This window comes from Podarcis muralis, chromosome 15 (genome assembly GCF_964188315.1).
Source record: "Podarcis muralis chromosome 15, rPodMur119.hap1.1, whole genome shotgun sequence".
Lineage (NCBI taxonomy): Eukaryota > Metazoa > Chordata > Lepidosauria > Squamata > Lacertidae > Podarcis > Podarcis muralis.
The window spans coordinates 23,659,982-23,680,540 of NC_135669.1; the positions used below are offsets into that span (position 1 = coordinate 23,659,982).

The 20,559-nt window shown below is 45.6% G+C and overlaps 1 protein-coding gene across 1 annotated transcript in view; it reads left to right on the forward strand.

Moving 5' to 3' along the window:
• Positions 1–20,559, forward strand: part of UBASH3B (ubiquitin associated and SH3 domain containing B) — a 71,468-nt gene that overhangs the window by 32,314 nt on the left and 18,595 nt on the right. The window contains exons 2-3 of the mRNA XM_077919229.1: positions 16,739–16,792; positions 19,491–19,677. Of these exons, the coding sequence (XP_077775355.1) occupies positions 16,739–16,792; positions 19,491–19,677 (241 nt within the window). The remainder of the gene's footprint in view (positions 1–16,738; positions 16,793–19,490; positions 19,678–20,559) is intronic.

Consider the following 20,559-nt stretch of genomic DNA (forward strand, 5'->3'; position numbering starts at 1 on the left):
GGCAGGCCCCACAAATACCCCAGAGATACATTTTAAATAAAAGGACACATTCTACTCATGTAAAAACACACTGGTTCCTGGACCGTCCGTGGGCCTGATTTAGAAGGTGATTGGGCCGGATGCAGGCCCCGGGCCTTAGTTTGCCTACCCATGTTCTTGGTGAATGAAGAACCTGCTTCTGAATCAGAGCTTGACTTTGTCTGCTTTTTGCTGACTCCTGGAACAGTCCTTACTACTGGGTGAGTCATCCCTTCTCATATCAACAAGATGACACGTGAGTAAGCAATTAGCACATCCTTCCCAATTTAAGTCTCGCCTCCTGGTTTTAATGAGACCAGAAAAGCACTTGGCTGAGAAAATGCATCGCTCAATGACCTTTCTTATGGCAATCTTTGCTCCATCTCAGTGTTTTTCAAGGTTCACCTCCTGTTCTCCTTTCTTTCCTTTCCTTTTAGATTCCCCCACAGCTTTCTTTCTTAAAATATATAATTCATTTGCAGCATTATTGGTGGGAAGTGAAATCATATTAAGTGTGTCTTTACAGTGTTTGTGAAAGGACTTGTATAAATAGGGCCCAAGTAGGAGGACTATAGGATGCAGCCGCAGAACTGTGAATTAAGTGGCATGCAGTATGTTTGGGAAATCTCTGGTTTTCTGCAGGAAGCCTGATCTGCACATCAATTTATGATTGGGGGAGAGGGATGAGGCACTGAAATTGACAGTCACCCATCTCTCATTGAAAGATTCTTATTCCTTTTATTTATTTATAAAAAATGTCTATCTGCCACTTTTCGTGGGGGGGGGGGGAACCCCCCAAAGCTGTTTACAATGACAGTACATAAAACCATACAATTAAAACTATATGGAATGTTAATAACAGATGAGTGCAGAAGCTCAGTCCTTATTCTGGGAAGTGTAGTTTGTTACCTGTGCTAGGAACTGGGGCTCTGTGAGGGGGAAACTACAGTTCACAGCAATCTTTGGGGAAATCATGTGCTTTAGATATGCACTGAATGTACTTTACATATATGGTGTGTGTGTGTGTGTGTGTGTGTGTGTGTGTGTGTGTGTGTGTATGTATATATATATATATATATATATATATATATATATATTGTCCAGTATCACCTTAGAGACCAACTAAGTTTGTTCTTGGTATAAGCTTTCGTGTGCATGGTATCTGAAGATGTGTGCATGCACACGAATGCTTATACCAAGAACAAACTTAGTTGGTCTCTAAAGTGCTACTGGCCAATATATATGCATCAGACCAACACGGCTACCTACCTGAATTTAAATATATGGTGCAGGTCTGCCCTCCCTTATTGTCTGCAAGTTTGAGCTGTTTGCAACTATGGCCAGTTGATCTGCCTAGTACAGCTAAGGACTGAATGTCCACACTCAACTTGCAATTTGAGATGGATGGATGTCAATTTCAGTTCCTCATTTTTCCAATGTTTAATTCAGTTCATCCCCATTTCTGCATAGTTTGCATCTTTTTTAAAAAAAAAATACATGACAATTCCTGCATAGTTTTGTGTGCATTTCTCCTTTAATACACCCTCCCCCCCCCAGTTTTCCCTAACATCATTATTTTGCTGTTATTTGTTTCCAATAATGTACAGTGCCTCTATTTTCTGCAGTCTTTCCCCTCATTTTGCCTAGGGAACTGCATTGCAAAATTCAGATGAGTGCAAAGTTTCGAAGGATAGCTGCCTTTCAATTTGTGAAATGATTCGGGAAGTGTGGATTTAGGATGGTTTGCATTAAAATGCAAAACGAGTGACTTCTCCTCACATGCCTTCTTGTGATAAAGACACACTTAGAATTCATTCTGGTCTGAATGGCTTAAGCATGGCTGTTCCACTAACTACCATGTGCCTGGTGGGGTTGAGTCTATGCTGTAGCTCTGTGAGAGTTTCTATGGCACTGGGAACACAATTTAGTTTTATGAGCATCTCTGCTCCCTTTCACTTCTAATTTCAAAAAGCAACTCTAAGTTGACAATCCCATGTGTGTTTAAGCCTAGCAAGCAAGTGCCCTCTTGTCAAAAGACTTCTGTCTTTGCATTGAGGTTGTTTAACCTGTGCACTCTTACCTGTGAGTAAGTCCCAGGTTTAGGATTGTGCCATCACTTTCTCCCCACTGCATTCCTGATTGGAAGGGGGAGTGCGTCCCTGCAATTTCCTTTTGAAAAGTCACCCGCACAAATGCTGATTGTACAAAAGGCATCTGGTCCCATCTGACCTATAGCACTCCATCAGCTGATTACAGGATCAAAGGTGACACCACTTCAGATCGAAGCTGGTTTGGGTGAGGAAAACACACCAAGATACTGTATTTCATGAGAAATGGTAGGTTCAATATGGATTGTGGCTAATGTTTTGTGTTCACTGTTTTCCAAACCAGTGGTGGCAGTGTGCCAGATGAAAACAGGAATTCGTACATAGCTTAAGTCATATAAACACCCAACCCTCAGTGTTGGATCTTCAGTCCTGAGCAACTCATCTGCTGGGCAAGAACCATGCAGACCTTAGTCTGTACCTCCAATGTGGTGTGGAGAGCCAGTGTGGTGTAGAGCGATTGACTCGTAATCTGGTGAACCGGGTTTGCATCTCTGCTCCTCCACATGCAGCTGCTGGGTGACCTTGGGCTAGTCACACTTCTCTGAAGTCTCTCAGCCTCACTCACCTCACAGAGTGTTTGTTGTGGGGGAGGAAGGGAAAGGAGAATGTTAGCCGCTTTGAGACTCCTTCGGGTCTGTAAAGTGGGATATCAAATCCAAACTCCTCCTCCTCCTCTTCTCCTTCTCCTTCTCCTCCTCATCCTTCTCCTTCTCCTTCTCCTTCTCCTTCTCCATCCTTTGGATCTTGGCTGGCTGACTGTTAGGGTGACCATGTGCCTCATTTCACAGCAGTATCTGGAGGACCACACGCTCCCCATCCCTGCTGTGATGCCAAGTCCTTTAAATAAGTTCCAGAAAAGCATGATGTGTAATCATTTTGGCCTTGCTTTTGTGACTCTTCCAGAGAACAGAACTTCCTCCTAGCAAGATAGTTCCTGATTCTGCCCCCCACCTTGAATCTTTATAACAGGGGCAAACTATTCAGCTGTGAGTCAGGGTAAGAATTAGGCTCGACACTGAATCATCCCCAGACCACTTCCTGCACCACCATTGCTTCAAAGTGCTCTGTTCCATATGCCGGCCTGGCTGGCCTGCTGTTAGCTTGCACAGTCTGAGAGAGTCTCTCCTGGGGAGGGTCTGCAGTGCTGGTGTGGTGGTGTGTGTGACCCTGGGACCACTCTTTGTCATCTCCAGCTACAGTGGTCTTGGCTAACAGGACATCTACCAGAGACCCCAGAGGCCTGCTTCCAGGAGCAACTGGATCACAGATGGAGGACTTGTGGCTCTCCTGGTGGCATTGGACTACAAGTTCCTGACTCTTGGTCATGCTAGCCAGGGCTGATGGGAGTTGGAGTCCACCACCAACTGGAGGACCACAGGTTCCCCATTCCTGAACCGTATGAACAGGTGGACTGCCTTGGCATTAAGGTGGCTTCATCCGCAAGGTCACCCAAGAGCGTCCTAAGTCAGGGTTTGTTCCCATTACTGCTTCCTCTGCATCCAGTGTTCTCCCACTTCTACTTTTTGAAGCCACGTTCAATACCACATTAGCCACAGTCCATGTCAATTCAAATGGTGCTGTTCAGTCGTTGCACATGCTTAGATGGGCAGGCATGCGCAGATGACAGCTTCATGAATAGGAGATCTGGGGGAACCAAAAGCACCATGAAGCTGAAAGGTTCCACCAGGACAAACCATGTATTACCCTTGGACATAGCAACATTTGTACAATTACCTTCCTTCCTCATTCCTCAGATCTACTTCCTTCTTGCTGTGTGAACACTTCCCTTTCCCACCCACCCAGTCTCTCAGCTTTGCCTTTTCAGCAGCCGATCTCTAACTTCCCTCTGGGACATTTTTACCAAATGTGGTCACCCTAGACTCAATCTGACTGCACATCAGTGTCAAGGATTTTGACTGGAATTCTTTTGATTAAGACGAGTTCTGTAATCTCTTGGGGGCTGTGTAGATGAGGCCTTCTTATGTCTCTTTAATCTATTGGGTACCACATCTGCATGTTTGCTGAAGGGAGCCTCTGTGGATGGGGCAGGTGCACCATCTCCTAGGGGCTGAGGCAGTTTTGGCCCACATGGGCCCCCTCAATGGCACCTCTGGGATGGGGGCTTCCATACGGTCTGCAATACTGCATATCCAGTGGGGCAGAGGTGTTGGGATCAGGGCCTGTGGGCATGGTCCTTCTCCCTCTACCATCTGTTGGGAGTGGCTCATCAGCAGGGGCTTCTCTCACCCAAATTCCACTCTGGTCTTCTGCTTCCAGGCAGAGTGCACTGATCCTTTGTTTTTAATCCTCCGGTTTTATATCTCCAGCTGAAACTCCATGCTTTGCTATAAACACGGTACAAAACTGTATCTCAGTTTAAGCAGTGAGAGAATCATATGCACCAACTGTGCATGGTGTGCATGAGTTTACATGACCAGCTGATATGACTAGATGCTGCTGCTCTTTGCTTGAACACCCCACTGTATCTAATGAAGACATCAGGTAGATGTTCAGAACTCCATCATCCAGGGAGATCAGGATGATGGTGTGAAGAAACAGGGTCTCTTCCATAGCACCCCCAGGACTGTAGATTCAGATTCCAGAAGAGATGTGGCAGCTTAAACCCCCCCCCCCTTTAAACAATAAATTTAAAGGCTCACTTCTTGGTGGCTGCTCCCAGACTTTGAAATTCTCTCTGTAGAGAAGCTGAACTGGCTTCCTCCTCATTGTCCTTCTTCTGGTAAAAAGGTAAAGGTACCCCTGCCCGTACGGGCCAGTCTTGACAGACTCTGGGGTTGTGCGCCCATCTCACTCTATAGGCCGGGGGCCAGCGCTGTCCGCAGACACTTCCGGGTCACGTGGCCAGCGTGACAAGCTGCATCTGGCGAGCCAGAGCCACACACAGAAACGCCGTTTACCTTCCCGCTAGTAAGCGGTCCCTATTTATCTACTTGCACCCGAGGGTGCTTTCGAACTGCTAGGTTGGCAGGCGCTGGGACCGAACAACGGGAGCGCACCCCGCCGCGGGGATTCGAACCGCGACCTTTCGATCGGCAAGCCCTAGGCGCTGAGGCTTTTACCCACAGCGCCACCCGCGTCCCTACCTTCTTCTGGTAGGTGATGCCTATTTTATTCCAACTGGACCTTGGGGACTGCTTTGTTTGTTTTTGCTTTTAAATGGGCTTTTAAATAGCACTGTGCTGTTTTTACTACCTGTATATTAATAGATCTGTTTCTTATACAGTGGTACCTCGGGTTACAAGACGCTTCAGTTACAGACTCTTCAGGTTACAGATTCCGCTAACCCAGAAATAGTACCTCAGGTTAAAAACTTTGCTTCAGGATGAGAACAGAAATCGTGCAGCAGCAGCGCAGTGGCAGCGGGAGGCCCCATTAGCTAAAGTGGTGCTTCAGGTTAAGAACAGTTTTAGGTCAGGAACCGACCTCCGGAATGAATTAAGTTATTAACCCAAGGTACCACTGTATTGTTTTAATTCTATTATAGTTTGATTACTTTTAAACTATTGTCTTTTTACGTTTTTAGCTATCTTGCGTTTTCATCTGTGTTGTTTTAATTTGTGTAAGCTGCCTTGAGTCCTTGTCTGGGGAAGAGGCAGGATACAACTCAGTATAATATGATGGCGACACAAAAAGGCACGTACTGAACAAACAGCCACTGGAGGCTGTAAAGAGGAATGGCGGAAGCTTGGGATTTTCCCTTTCAAAATCACTCCCCCCTCCTCCCCCCACACACTTGTGTAAGAGGAAAAGATAGAGATCTCTTCCCCACACCCCCTTTCTGCACCCTTGCAGTTTGACTCTTTGTTTAGGCAAGCTGTTGCAATCTGAGCTGTCATTATAACCCGACTCTCAAATATACCTTTTCCCACCCAGCTTCCACTGCGCCTCTTTTACTTTTATGAATGTTAAGAGTGTTTTGTAAATGGCATCAAATGGTTAGGGAGGCAGGATATGCATGTTCTGGAATGAGTGGGCCTCCGCTTAAGCACTCACACCTGCCATTCACAGTCCATAGTGCCAAGACATTTAAAGGCCTTGTTCGCATGGCACTTTAAACAATAACTAAACCAAACAATGGTTTAAAGGTGCGTGGTTGTGCACCCAGCTGAAATTGTGGGCATTGCGCTCCTCCCCTGCTCCTGCTGCTGGGAGTTTAGCTATGGATGAGCTTAGCATTACACCTGAACCTAGGCTCATGCTTTGTTTTTTTCCCATGCCAACCATAAGCAGGAAACCAAGAATGAACCTTGGTTACAGCTTGTGATGTTTCGTTTTTTGTTTTTTAGAGAGAGAAACAAACTACAAGCCCAGGTTTGGACATTGCACTAAACCAGGGGTTGGCAAAGTTTTTGTGGCTTGGGCTGGTTTACGGTTCGGCAGATGCCATGGTGGGCCGGAGTGTGTGTGCATGTGTGCATGCACGCATGCGCAAACATTATTTCCCGTGCGGAGGAGGCGTGCGCAGCTTCCCATTGGCTGCAGGAGCTGCCTGCAGCCAATGGGAAGCTGGCCAGTGTTGCAGAAGGCGGTCCCCGCTTTGCTCCACACTGGTTTAGCGCAGCGCACGGGAGGTGACTGAGTGGATGGTGGGGGTCCATGGGACCCCTGCACTAAACCAAACCATGGCTTAACTCATAAATAAAGAAGAGGCTGCAGGATCAGGCCAGTGGCCATCTCGTCCAGCTTCCTGTTCTCAGATTGGCCAACCAGATCCCTGTGGGGAGACCACAAGCAGGACATGAGCACAACCAACACACTGCCCTGCTGCAATTCCCAGCAACTGGTTTTCTGAGGTTCACCATGGTTTGCCTTACCTAAGGTTTAAAGCAGACATGTTCAACCGGTCGACCACATTTGACAGGTAGATCCCTGGGTGATCCTGGTCAATCATGGGATCCTTATCAAGTGGGTGGTGTTTGGCGTTTCATGTTGGCGATTGGGAAAACGATGGTTGGCTTTAGCACTGTGTATGTTTGTTAGCGGTGAAGTTTTAGGTGAGTGCTTTATGTCCATCCCCCTTAAAAAAAGCTAAACAACTTTGCTCAATTCCCTCCCCCCCCCTCCAAAAAAAGCTCAACAACTCCAGTCAATCCTCAGTGACAATAGGTAGTCTCTTGGGTGTTGGATGTGCCTGTTTAAAGTGATGTGTAGATGAAATGTGAGCTGTCACTTTTTATCACCACCAGCACCTTCCCCTTTAAGCCACGGGAGCCTCTTCCTCCTTGTATGAACTGAAAGTAGAGTCTCAGAAACGTGTTGGGCAGGATGGTTCAGACCTCACTGAAGCCACAGGGCTGCTACTTGGTGCAGCCATACAGCGTGTCAAGATCTCTGCTTATAATTTGGGAGAATGACCCAGGGAGAGCCGTGCAACCAAGTTCCCCAGAACAGCAGGTGTCTGGCTTGTTGGGCAACCAGTACCAGCCCCCAGACATCCATTTTTAAAACCATGAGAGGGGAGAAAATCTTAATACCACCATTTTTAGGACAAAACGTGTCCCTTGTTGGGTTGATGTGATGTGTTTGTATTGAAGAAGTTTTTTAAAAGAGAAAAGAAATAACAATCTTGACTGGAGATATCTGAAACAGAACTGAAACGGTCCTGCTTTGGAGCTTCCTATTGGCCACTGTGAAAACAGGGTGTTGTATTGGGTGTGCCCTTGGTCTTGTCCAGCTGGGCTCTTCTTATGTACACAGTTAAAGGGGGAATGTGGCAGGAGTTGGTCTGGTAGGAGCCTGATCTGTCATGGTCTCCTCCATAGTCACTTCTGAGTATCAGCTGCAGGAAGCCACAGAAGGGCAGAGTGCTCTTCTGCCCAGGTCCAGCTTACAGGTTTCCCACAGGCATATGGTGGGCCACTTTGAGAACAGGAGGTTGGACTAGGTGGGGCATTGGCCTCATCCATCGGGGTTCCTCTTATGGTGGATGATTGATCCATTGTTCATCTTACTCAGGAGTGAGCAAGTGCCCCTTCACTACCCGTGACCCAAAAGAGACCTTAATGAGAATTTTTTGAGAACTTCCCACCATTTGTGGCTTCAGAGAACAGAAAGAGGGGTTTTGATTCCAGCCTCCCTCCCGCTTTTACATAGCAAACAGGAGGGGAGCAGGGCGTGTGCATATCCTATTTGTCTTCCAACATAGGGAGAGAAACTTATTTATTTCAAATCAACACGACAGCCATTTCCTTTCCTGGCTATCACTGCAGCTCCAGATGGTGCGTTTGCAAGCGTATTTGAAACCTCCAACTGCATTCCCACTCTCTCCTTTCTTTATTTTCCTTTCGTTTTATTTTAATTACAAAAACAGCGCCTTCCTAGTGGCCCCTTCTTTGCCTTACATTCCTGCAATGGAAGTGGGGAGCCCCTCAGCATATTCTGTCTTCTGTTTAGAAGTGTGCTCCTAACAATGCAGTCTGTGAATACAAATATATATATATAATATATGCAATATTAATGTTGGTTTAAAAAGAAATGCTGAGATCATTTGAAAGAAGTCAGCATGTGCCTCACACAAGGAGCCCGAATGGCATCTGTCCCCCTTGGAACAGCCCCTGTGCCATGACCCACATGTATTCCATGTGGTCTGTAGCAAATCAGCACTTCTGAGACCTGAGCTGAGGGAAGGGGAGTGAGTTTATCCATCTCTGTGCTAATTGATGGCGCATTTCCCCTGCCCCTGTAATTCCGTGTCCTTGAAGCTCTCAAAGCAGCCTTCTAGTTTTATCCAAACTTCTGATTATCTGTATTCTTAGAATGTCCCCTGCCTTTTCCTCAAGGCCATGTGGGTTAATGATCTCATGTCAGGCAGCAGCAACAGACCCCTTTGAGAGGGGGGCGGGCGGCGGGGCAAACCAAGACAGCACATTTTTCTGGTTATCTTTCCCATTGCATTTTTTCTCCTTTAAATGAAACCGCTGTGCTTCCCATCCACGCTTTTGATTTAAGGAGCCAGCCAAGCAGGAGATTAAAGGCTGGCACACATGTGCGGAGGAGACAGGGAGCCTCTGCAGCAGACACAGCGATCTTCAGCCTGCAAGAGGTTACGTAACTGAAATATTGAGCGCCCAGCAGAGTCAACGTATCCTATAGCCCTCCCCCAACATCTCTCTCTCTCTCTCTCTCTCTCTCTCTCTCTCTCTCTCTCTCTTTCCATTGCTTCTCCAGCTTGTGCATTGCTGCTGGAGCATCTTTGGCAAAGAAGAGAGTTCCATGTTTGTTTATTTTTTTCTCTTTCTTGTATTAGGTGTGGGTTTATGCCTCTTGAAATAGGTCACGTTAGACCCCAAGTTACGACTTCTACCCATTTGTGGTGGGTGCTAATGCTGATCTTATTTGTCAACGATTAATTATATATCTGCTCGTTGCCAGTCGTTTTGTGATTGCTCAAGGATGAAAGGGATGCATTCTGTGGTTTTAAAAGTCATTTTATTGCAATCTCTGAAAAACTGATCCATCATATACGTGCCGCCAGGGGCCATGCGGACCTCTCAGATTTTGCATCTGTCTGGGGACTATTTGTGATTTACAATCTCATGGTTGGTGCATTCCTACTAAATATGGGTTTTTTTCATGGCAGTGTTTATTAATACTTGATATATTTTGTATAAATGTGAACTTTGTATCCCACCATGGGATATGTCTTACGCTATTCATTCTTTCTTATGCTTCTTTTTTACCTTGTATTTTTTACTCTTCTTGCACCTATGGCATTCTTATTATGTGTTTTAGTTTGGGGTTTTGTTTTTGTTGCTATATTTGCAAAACTTGTTTTTTTTTTTAAAAAAAATAATAATTAAGAAAGAGGGCAGTAGCCTATGAAAGCTGCAAGAGGAAACACTTCCCCGTTCCACTTCCATGGTCTGTCCCACCTATCTTCAAAGCAGCACCACATGGTCTCCCACCCAGGCACTCACTAAACCCCAGACCAGCTTAACTGCAGCAAAGTTGTGACGTCATGGATTGCAGGCATTGTAGTGGCACATGACTGTTCTGTCAGCATAAGGAGTTCTGCTTGCACAATGGAACATTCTCCCCCTCTTCCTCCTTCCATGCGCCCTCTAAATCTGTTCCATGAATTCCCCCAGCCCTCTGGAACAGTTGTAGGGGGAGGATACAGGTTGCGCACAGGGGGAGGAGATGGTCCCATTGTGCAAACAGAAATCCTTGTGCAATACCACCCCATGTGTCTTCAGACCATACCCTAGGAACAAAGCCTAATTTATTGCACTTTTCCTCCAAGGCAGTGTATATGGCTGTTCTTCTACCCTTCAGTAGATCCTCAGCTAGGCTGAAAGAGAGGCGGGGAGAGGGAAACTATGCCAGGGCACCCAATTGTTTTCATGGCTGAGTAGGGAACTCAAGTACCTTCCATCATAAGACAAACCACAACACCATTAAATGCAGTTTCTAGAGTGTGTCCTACTGTATAGTTCAACCTTTAGCAGCTTTTTTGTTTATTGATTTCTTTGTTGTATTTATATCCCACCTTCTCCTCCAAGGAGCTCAAGGCGGCATACAGTAGCACCTCAGGTTATGGACACTTCAGGTTATAGATGCTTCAGGTTACAGACTCCACTAACCCAGAAATAGTACCTCGGGTTAAGAACTTTGCTTCAGGATGAGAACAGAAATCGTGCGGCGGCAGCGGGAGGCCCCATTAGCTAAAGTGGTGCCTCAGGTTAAGAACGGACCTCCGAAACGAATTAAGTTCTTAACCCGAGGTATCACTGTATATGGTTCTCCCCCTCCTTGTTTAATCCCCACACCAACCCTGTGGTGTAGGTTAGGCTGATTGGCATTGACTGACTCAAGGTCACCCATTGAGCTTCATGGCCAAGCAGGGATTTGAACCCTGGTCTCCCGGATCCTAGTCCAACATTCTAACCACTACACCACACTGGCTGCCATGTTTGGACATGGTCCAGAGATGCATAGGAATGCCTTTGGGGCAATCCTCCTTACTGCCTCCAGTATATCATGTGATGTTTACAGTGCCACATGTACAAGCCAGTTTCGTGCAGGCTGACAGCATCTACAGAACCATGGACAAGGGTTTTTGATATGCTGTGGTGAGTGCCTGCAAAGCACACCCAGGCCCCAAACTTTTACTGTATGACACAGCTCTTGCTCAAGACCTTTCTCGTAAAGATCTTATTGCTTAGCTAATGACTGTGGCAAGGCTTACCAGTGCAAGACTTTGGAGGACTTTACATCCAGATCTATTTGAAGTCTGTATTTCACAACTCTGGGATTTAATATCAGAGGACAAGTTGACGACACATGTTCCTGAGAACTGGGCGAGAGATCTATTGCTTCTCATTCAGCTTGGCATAACTTTATTTTATATGCAGCATCAATAGAACATGACTATAGGCTACCATGGGACGCGGGTGGTGCTGTGGGTTAAACCACAGAGCCTAGTGCTTGCCGATCAGAAGGTTGGTGGTTCAAATCCCCGCGACGGGGTGAGCTCCCGTTGCTCGGTCCCTGCTCTTGCCAACCTAGCAGTTCGAAAGCACGTCAAAGTGCAAGTAGATAAATAGGTACCGCTCCGGCGGGAAGGTAAACAGCATTTCTGTGCACTGCTCTGGTTCACCAGAAGAGGCTTAGTCATGCTGGCCACATGACCCGGAAGCTGTCTGCCGTCTCCCTCGGGCGATAAAGCGAGATGAGCGCAGCAACCCCAGAGTCGGTCATGACTGGACCTGATGGTCAGGGGTCCCTTTACCTTTACCTATAGGCTACCATAGAATTTGAAAATGTTCAGAAAAGGGCAACCAAAGTGATCAAGGGGCTGGAATGACTCCCTTATGAGGAAAGCTGGTCACATTTGGGGCTTTCTCATTTAGAGAAAAGGCGAGTAAAAGGTGACATGATAGAATACACCCAATGAAGCTTAACGTCGGCAAATTCAGGACAGAAACAAGAAGGTAGTTAAACTATGGAATTCACTCCTGCAGGAACCAGTGAGGAACACCAAACTGGGTGGCTTTAAAAAAGGATTAGACAAACTCATGGAGGAGAAAGCTACCAGTCGCTGCTAGTCATGAGGGCTATACTCTGGCTCCATGGTCAGAGGAAGCAATGTATCTTAATACTAGTTGCTGGAAACCATAGGAGGGGAAAGAGCTCTTGTGCTTGAATCTTGCTTGTGGGTTTTCCAAATGCATCCAGTTGGCCACAGGATGCTGGACTGGATGGGCCATTGGCCTGATCCAGCAGGATCTGCTTATGTTCTTATAGGCCTCTGGCGGCACATGGTGACTTGTGGAACAGTACTTTTCTTTCATAACTGGAATGACTTAAAATGATTGATGTGCTGAAACTCGGTGCTTCTGTCAGGGGCGGGTGGGAGAGTTGGTTGTTGTTGTTTTCTTTATGGATATTTGAAAACAATAAAATGCAAACAAAAATTAAAAAGGCATCCATCACCACACATAGCAGGTTGGATACAGATTCAGTCGTGCTTAGACTAGACCTATTGAAACTTAAGTTGATTAGACAAATCCATGGAATTAAAAACCATGAGTGGGTTCTCCAGTCACAATAGCTATGTTTTTCCACCACAGATAGAGGCAGATGGAGTAATTCTTCTCAATACCAGTTGCTGGAAAACACAGGAGGGAAGAGGGCTCTTTTGCTCACTGCTTCCAAAGGCATCTAGTTAACTACTTAATTTGCTTTATCCAGCAGGGCTCTTCTTATGTTTTTATTGCTTTAGTTATTAACTAAGTTAGTCTCCTCTGGCTTTCCCCAACCTGATGCCTTCCAGATATTTTGGACTCCAACTTCTATCAGACCCAGTCAGCATGGCCACTGGCAAGGAATGATGGGAGTTGTAGTCTATCAACATTTGGAGGACTTCACGTCCTCCCCCCCAACCCAAGCAATATATAGCCCAAAAAGAAGTTATCCTTCAAAATGTGCTACTTCTCCAGATTTGGAAATGCAGTTCTCCAAACAAAATATGTATATAATAATGCATATATAAAAGGGAAAGTGTGCATACATTAGGGGAAATAACATGAGAAATTCTACAACTTTGCATACTTATGCATGTGTGTATGTGTCTATGTGTATACACACACACACACACACATTCATTCATGTTTTGTAATAGACTAATAACCATTCCGGTAAAGAGTCATGCCACTTATTCAGAGAAGCTATTCAATCTGGTTGCTTTTCTTAAGAGCTAATGCCTCATTTCCTATTGCAATAGCTTCCTCTCAAGTAAATGGAAATGTCGCCATTATACCTTCACATTTATTGACATGCACCTCTGTATTGAATGGACATCCTTTGCGGTTACTGCTTACTCTCCGTAATGGACTGTATGGGAAGCTAAAACCTTTATGTGGCCGTGAACATTACATAGTGCGAGGGGGATGTGCTTTTTCCACTGGAGGTTTATGCAGAGAGCTGGAAGCGTCCGGCACCTGCCTTAGGAGCAAGTGGGTTTGCAAGGAATGGGGGGTGCCCGATGCCAGAGGGTTTGTGGGTGTGCCTTGCCCTTTTCTCCAGGGAGATCAGAATATGCAGGTTGCCTCCCACCCAAGTATTGGTTAGAGCCAAGAAGCTTCAAGTGAAGCCATTTCTCTCTCTCTCTCTCTCTCTCTCATATCAATGATGCGAACTGCATTACAGCTTTTGTTGAGCAAGGAGTCAGTGTTTCCTGTATCCCTTAACTCCCAACATACCAAAGAAGTGATGAGGGGAAAGATTGAGGTGAAAATAAAACAAATTATTCCAAACCAGCAAAAGCAAACCTGGTGTTCACACCATGCATTTAAAGAACTATGTTGCTCCTTTAAACAGCCATGGTTTCCTGCAAAGAGTTTGGGAGTTGTAGTTAAGGGCGCTGAGAGCTTTTAGGAGACCCCCCCCCCCCATTCTCCTTCCAGAGCTCCCTGTAAGAGGGATTGAATGTCAAAACCACTCTGGGAGGGGGAGGCAAGAGTCTCCTAGCAACTCTCAGCCCCCCAACAAAACAACAGCTCCCAGAATTATGGGGAGGGGAGGGGAACCATGACTGTATCTTCGTGTATCTGCTGTTTTTTTTTTTTGTGTGTGTGTGTGTGTGTGTGTGTGTGTGTGTGTGTGTCTACTATTTTGAAGGCAAAAAAAGCCTAAACAAGAGTTTGGGTATCTGATAACGACGCAGGTATTGGAAAAGATATCATTACATATCTTTAGGTGCCAGGCAAAAAGGGGAAAAAATCCTCTTCTCCCAGACCTTTGGTTACTTAAACAATTTATGGCCTTTTAAACTTTGTGTAGTTTCGGTGAGGGGTGGGGATTATTGGTTTATTTGCATTGTTATGTATTTTTATGGTTTCGTACAGTGAACCGCCCTGTGATCCTCGGAGGAAGAGTGCAATATAAATTTAATAAACAATAATAATAGGTGCTACCTAGCTCCCATAGTGTTTCCTGGCAAGAAAGCAGGCTTAGTAAACTGCTACCCATCGCATGTTCCCACTGCTCTGGAAAGCAGGGAGTGCAAGGCAGGGTTTCCCTAAGGAATTTTCTCTTTTTCAATGGAGTGAGTCAGCAAAAACTGTGGGTGAGTGGAGGTGGCAGGTCTTTCCTGCTCTGTCTTGTACAACTCAGTGCTGGGAGCCTGGAGGGGGCTGGTTAGCGGCTGGTGGCTGTCAAAAAGAATAACCAGCCAACTCCTACCTGACTCCCCTTAGTGATGCTATTACTGGCATGTGCTAAATCCAGGAAGGTCTTCGGCGGAAATCAATTTTTAATGCAAATAGATGCTCGATGCCACAGATAACCTGAGAGAGAGGGAGCATTGTTTGCTGAAGAGAGTGGGTGGGGTTTGCCTTACATATGTGTAAGCTATAAAAAAGGGTATGTGTGTGGAGATATGGAAAGATCTTACGAATAAATAAATGCAAAGGATGTCTGTGAAGGCTAAGAAGAGGCCTATATCTTGCAAATCTTAGAGGGGGTGTGCTGCATCTCTCTTTGGAGAGAGAGAGAGATTGCCCACCTTCACACCATAAATTTAAAGCAGTATGATAACACTTTGAACAGTCACAGCTTCCCCCAAATAACCCAGGGAGCTGTAATTGTGTTAAGGGTACTGAAAGTTCTTAGGAGACCCCTGCTACCATCACAGAGCTACAACACCCAGAGTTGCCTGGGAAGAGGGATTTGACTCTTAAACCACTTGGAGAATTGCAGCTCTGGAGTGGGGTGGGGTGGGGGAATGGGGAGGGGTCTCCTAACAGCTGTCAGGACCCTGAACAAACTACACTTCTCAGGATTTGTTGGGGGGAAGCCATACCTGTTTAAAGTGGCGTCATAGCACTTTAAATGCGTGATGTGAATGTGCCTTTGTGTTCGCACCACGGTGCTGTCACTGAGGACCCAACTAGATGCAAAATAGAAGTACCATGTGTGGTGGGTTCATTAATTTCAGTGAGCCTACTCTGAGTAGAACCTACTTGAATTCAATCCGTGATCTTCTGCAGTTTTTTCTTCCTTAAATTAAATAGAAGCTGGGGGTTTGATTTAGATTTAGATCAGGACTGTGATAAAGAGAGCAAAGGAAGATTAATCCCTTTCTGTTTTCATTCTTGACTGAAATACACATACACACAGCTGCAAGTGTTTGGGGCTGTTTGCTTCTTTGTTGTTATACTTTTTCTATTCTCCTGTTCCTCCAAGGAGCTCAGTGCTGAGGCAGTATGTGTAGTTATTGCCTTTGTCTCATTTTAACTTCACAACAACCCTGTGATCTAGCTTAGGCTGAGAGAGTGTTGGTCCGAAGGCCACCTATGGCTGAGCAGGAATTTGAGATATTTGTTTCACTCTTGCACGAATACAAATTGCAGGGGCGGTGGTTGGAATATGACAATGCACACCACCTTGAGCTCCTCTAAGGAAAGGTGGGCTTATAAATCAACCGCAGCTAGTTCAGGCTTCAGGCGAGACCCTATAAAAGAGTAAATGGCTGCTATTACCAGCCAGCAAAATAGTTCTGAAACAGCCTGCGGTGTTGACTGCAAAAAAAACAAAAAACAAAAACAAAGGCCGTTTTTGTTTTTAGAGAAAGTCAGCAGCTGGAAAATAATTGGGAAGCTGGAAATTGGTCTCAGAGTTCTCCACATGCCGCCCGCTGCTGCCTCTTTACCCCTCCCCCTCCCGTAAGAGTTGCTGGCGTTGTGATAGTGCAGCTAGCGAAAACTCTGTGCTGCCATTAAACTGCAGCTGCAGACTTCTGCACGAGCTGTTTCTCAGTCTTTCTGGACTCGCCTTCCCCAGTTAATCAGTCAGGAATCTCAGCGCAAGTGAAAGTTTCCAAGGGAGAATGGACATTTCGTTGAAAGCAGCATAAATGTCTTTTTTTTTTTCCCTTCTGCTTTATCGGGGAATGAAAATAGATTGAAGGTGGTAAATTTTAAATAATCCGAGGGAGAATCCCGGTGCAAGAAGTGGATCAGGGTGGCAAACTTTCACCCCTAGCCATTGCTAACTTGTTCAAAGGAACGGCAGCAACTTCACCCTGCGATTGCCATCTAGTGCTAGCTGAGAGTGCTGACAGAGGGTCTTTCTTTCTTTCTTTCCTGCAGGCAGAAAGCTCTGGCATCTACAGGAGGCCGAAGCGTCCAGGCGGCTTGTGACTGGTTGGTATGAATTATGACATTCTACACTCTTGAAAAATCAAATTTTTGATATCCGTATCAGGAGAAAGTACTTGGAATAGGAGTGCACATCAAGGGACGTGGCGCTGTGGGTTAAACCACAGAGCCTAGGGCTTGCCAATCAGAAGGTCGGCGGTTCAAATCCCCGCGACGGGGTGAGCTCCCATATCTCGGTCCCTGCTCCTGCCAACCTAGCAGTTCGAAAGCACGTCAAAGTGCAAGTAGATAAATAGGTACTGCTCCAGCGGGAAGGTAAACGGCATTTCCGTGCACTGCTCTGGTTTGCCAGAAGTGGCTTAGTCATGCTGGCCACATGACCTGGAAGCTATACGCCGGCTCCCTTGGCCAATAAAGTGAGATGAGCGCCTCAACCCCAGAGTGGGTCATGACTGGACCTAATGGTCAGGGGTCCCTTTACCTTTACCTTTAAGATGCCTTGTATCAGACTGTGGGCTTCATCATTGCCCACACTGACCATCAGCAGTTATCCAGTGTCTCCAGAAGGGGCCATTTTTGTTTTCTTTTCACCCACCCCATCCTACCTGGCGATGCTGGGGGTTGATCCTGGGGTGCCCTGCATGCTCTGCTGCTGAACTACAGGAGCTCCCGGTGCAAATTTGGTCACCCTCCTCTGCACACGTTCCAGCTTGTCAATATCCTTCTTAATTTGTGGTGCCCAGAACTGGACACAGCCCTCCAGGTGTGGGCCTGACCAAGGCAGAATAGAGTAGTCCCATTACTTCCCTCGATCTGGACAGTATACTTCTGTTGATGCAGCCTAGATCTCACTGTAACCAGGTTTTCACAAGGCATTTCACAAGGGCAAAAAGGAGGAACAGACTAGGAGATGGCGTGTTCCAGAAATGGGGGGGCAGTCCTGTCCCTTGTAAACAGGGACACTGGAGAGCATATGGTGTAGTGCCATTGCACTGCAGCGCTGTCAGTCGTGGCTATTGGAATGCTGTTTCCATACATGGAGGCGCATGGCCTGCCCCCACATCAAGAGCTGCAGCCAAACAGCCGTGGGCAGAGCTTCCATCTGGGTATGGGAGATTTTCACCCACAACCCAGAGCTCCTGAACCACCACCACCACAACCCAGAGCTCCTGAACCACCATCTGTTCTAGAAAGCTGGCAAGGAGAACTTCTGAAATATCACCAAGAGTTGTCCTCAGGACAAAGAATCTGGAGACCTCTGGTGCTCTATGAAGGGCTGGAGCTCAGTGGTTGAGCATTTCCTTTGCAGACTGAAGGTCCCAGGTTTAATTCCCTGCCTGAAATCCTTTCAAAAAAAAAATTTTATTTTTCATTTTCACATTTTACCACGTTTAACGAGAAAAACAGAACCTTTACAAATTTAATTTGCATTTCCCACAACTTCCCTCCCCTCCTTTCTGTGGTTATTTAATTTATATCTTTTTATTACCGCGTATCCAATTCAAACCTATTTACTAATTTTCCTTCATCTTCCCCTTTAATTATCTCTTACCACACATGTTTATATCAACCCTGCTAACCTTTTAATTTGTTTATAATGTACATTCCAATAATCAATAAATTTTCCACATTCTGCTTTTAAAAAGTCTCTCATCTTGATTTCTTATTCTTTTGGTAAGCTTTGTCTTTTCTATGTACTCCATCAATTTTAGTTGCCAATCCTCTTTTGTTGGAACTGTTTGTTCTTTCCATCTTTGGGCATAAACCATTCAGACAGCTGTGGTAGTGTACATAAACAGTTTTTTTCTTCTGTTCATTGGGTACCTCTCCACCAGTTATACCTAGAAGAAAAGCTTTTGGTTTTATCCCAAAAGTTATCTTCAGCATTTTTTTCTTTTTTTCTTTTTTAATAAATTTTTATTAGTTTTCCAAACACAAAATAAACACAAACAATACACAATACACAAACATACAAACATATAAACATGTATAATTTCATAACCTTTTTTTCATACACCTTAATTCCTGGACTTCCCCATACCTCCCCTTTTCTGCATCCTTGTTTTATATTTCTTCAGCAACTCCTCCAATTAACAAATTATACAATTCATTTTCTCTTAAGTTCTTCTCTAACTTATTAATTACAGCTGCAATTCTCTATTTCCCAATTCCTTGACATTTTAACACTCCTCAATTTTACAACAGTTTTTGAGATATGTTTTAAATTTCTTCCAGTCTTCTTCCACTGTCTCTTTCCCCTGGTCACGGATTTTTTTCAACTCATTATACATCATTTCCCATAAAGCTTTTGCTAACTTACATGACTGAAATCCTGGAGAGTCATTGCCACAAGCCAGTGTGGCCAAAACTAAAGTAAATGGAGCCATATATTATTATTTGTTAAAAAGGTAAGGGACCCCTGGACAGTGAAGTCCAGTCAAAGGCGACTGTGGGGTTGCGGCGTTCATTTCGCTTTTCAGGTCGAGGGAGCCGGTGTTTGTCTGCAGACAACCCTTTAAATTGATCCTTAGTCTGACTTTGTATAAAGCATCCTCCTTTCTTCCCAGGAATGCATGCAAGACTCTTAGATTCTTGACTGTTTCTTTCTCGCTCCAGACTGATATTTTTTGCATCACGGCCTCTGTATTGGTCATCTTTTCTGACTGCATTCATTTGCCAAACTTGTTTCTTCCCTTCTCCTCTCTTGCAACGGCTGTTCATTTCCCCCTGTTTTCCCTTACAGGCTGTTTTCACACGTATGCGACCCCTTTCTCGATGACCCCCTGCCTCGGGAGTACGTCCTCTACCTGCGTCCCACCGGCCCCTTAGCGCAGAAGCTCTCCGACTTCTGGCAGCAGTCGAAGCAGCTGTGCGGGAAGAACAAAGCTCACAATATCTTCCCCCACATCACGCTCTGCCAGTTCTTTATGGTGAGTTGGTCCTTTCCCCTTCTTTACTGTCTCCATCCTCTTCTGCATCCAGTTGAATTCTAAGGGCGAAACTGACCTGTGATGCTGTGAAGGGATGAAGCCACTCAGCCTGCATTGGTTTGTTGGCCAGAGTGCTTCCAGATGTCCTGTTTGTGGAGCACTCGTCCTCACTGACTTACACAAAGCTTCTGAGGAGGTTAGACCATGCCTGGTCTTCACTGAGACTTTGATCTTCCCAAGGAGGTTATACAACAATGGGTATTCCTCCTGATTTCTTTGCAGGGTGTCCCTGCGTCTTCTTGAGGGTTTCTCGCAGGTATCTGCTTGGCCACTGTGAGAACAGGACGGTGGACTAGATGGGCCATTGGCCTGATCAAGTAGACTCTCCTTGTGTTCCTATAGCTACAATAAGTTGTACCAAACTGCTTAAGGCAGGCTTTCTGAGACTATGCTACTGTCCAGTTTACAAAGTAGCTGGCAGATCTTGGCCAAAGTGGAACATTCAGCTTTTGAAGACTCCAGTTGTTTGTGACAGCAATTGGTTAGTCCACACTGAGCTGTCATCTGAATAGGTTTCCCTGACTTTCCACCAAGAAAGGACATTTTTCAACTCTATAAGAAATGGGCAGGGCGAGTAAGACTGGCTTCTCTGTGCATCTCTTAATTACCTTCCACCTACAGGAAATATTGAAAAACACAACCTAGATAAAGTTCTCTGAACTTTATACTTTTTTTTGGTTTTGTGCTCATGCACGTCTGGGTGTTGGTATGAAAGTAACAACTATGGAAACTTCACCTGGTAGACCACTGCATTTTGGTTTGCATGCCATGGCGATGCAGTGAGTGGGTTGCTAACTGAAAGACATGTGGGGAAATAAGGCA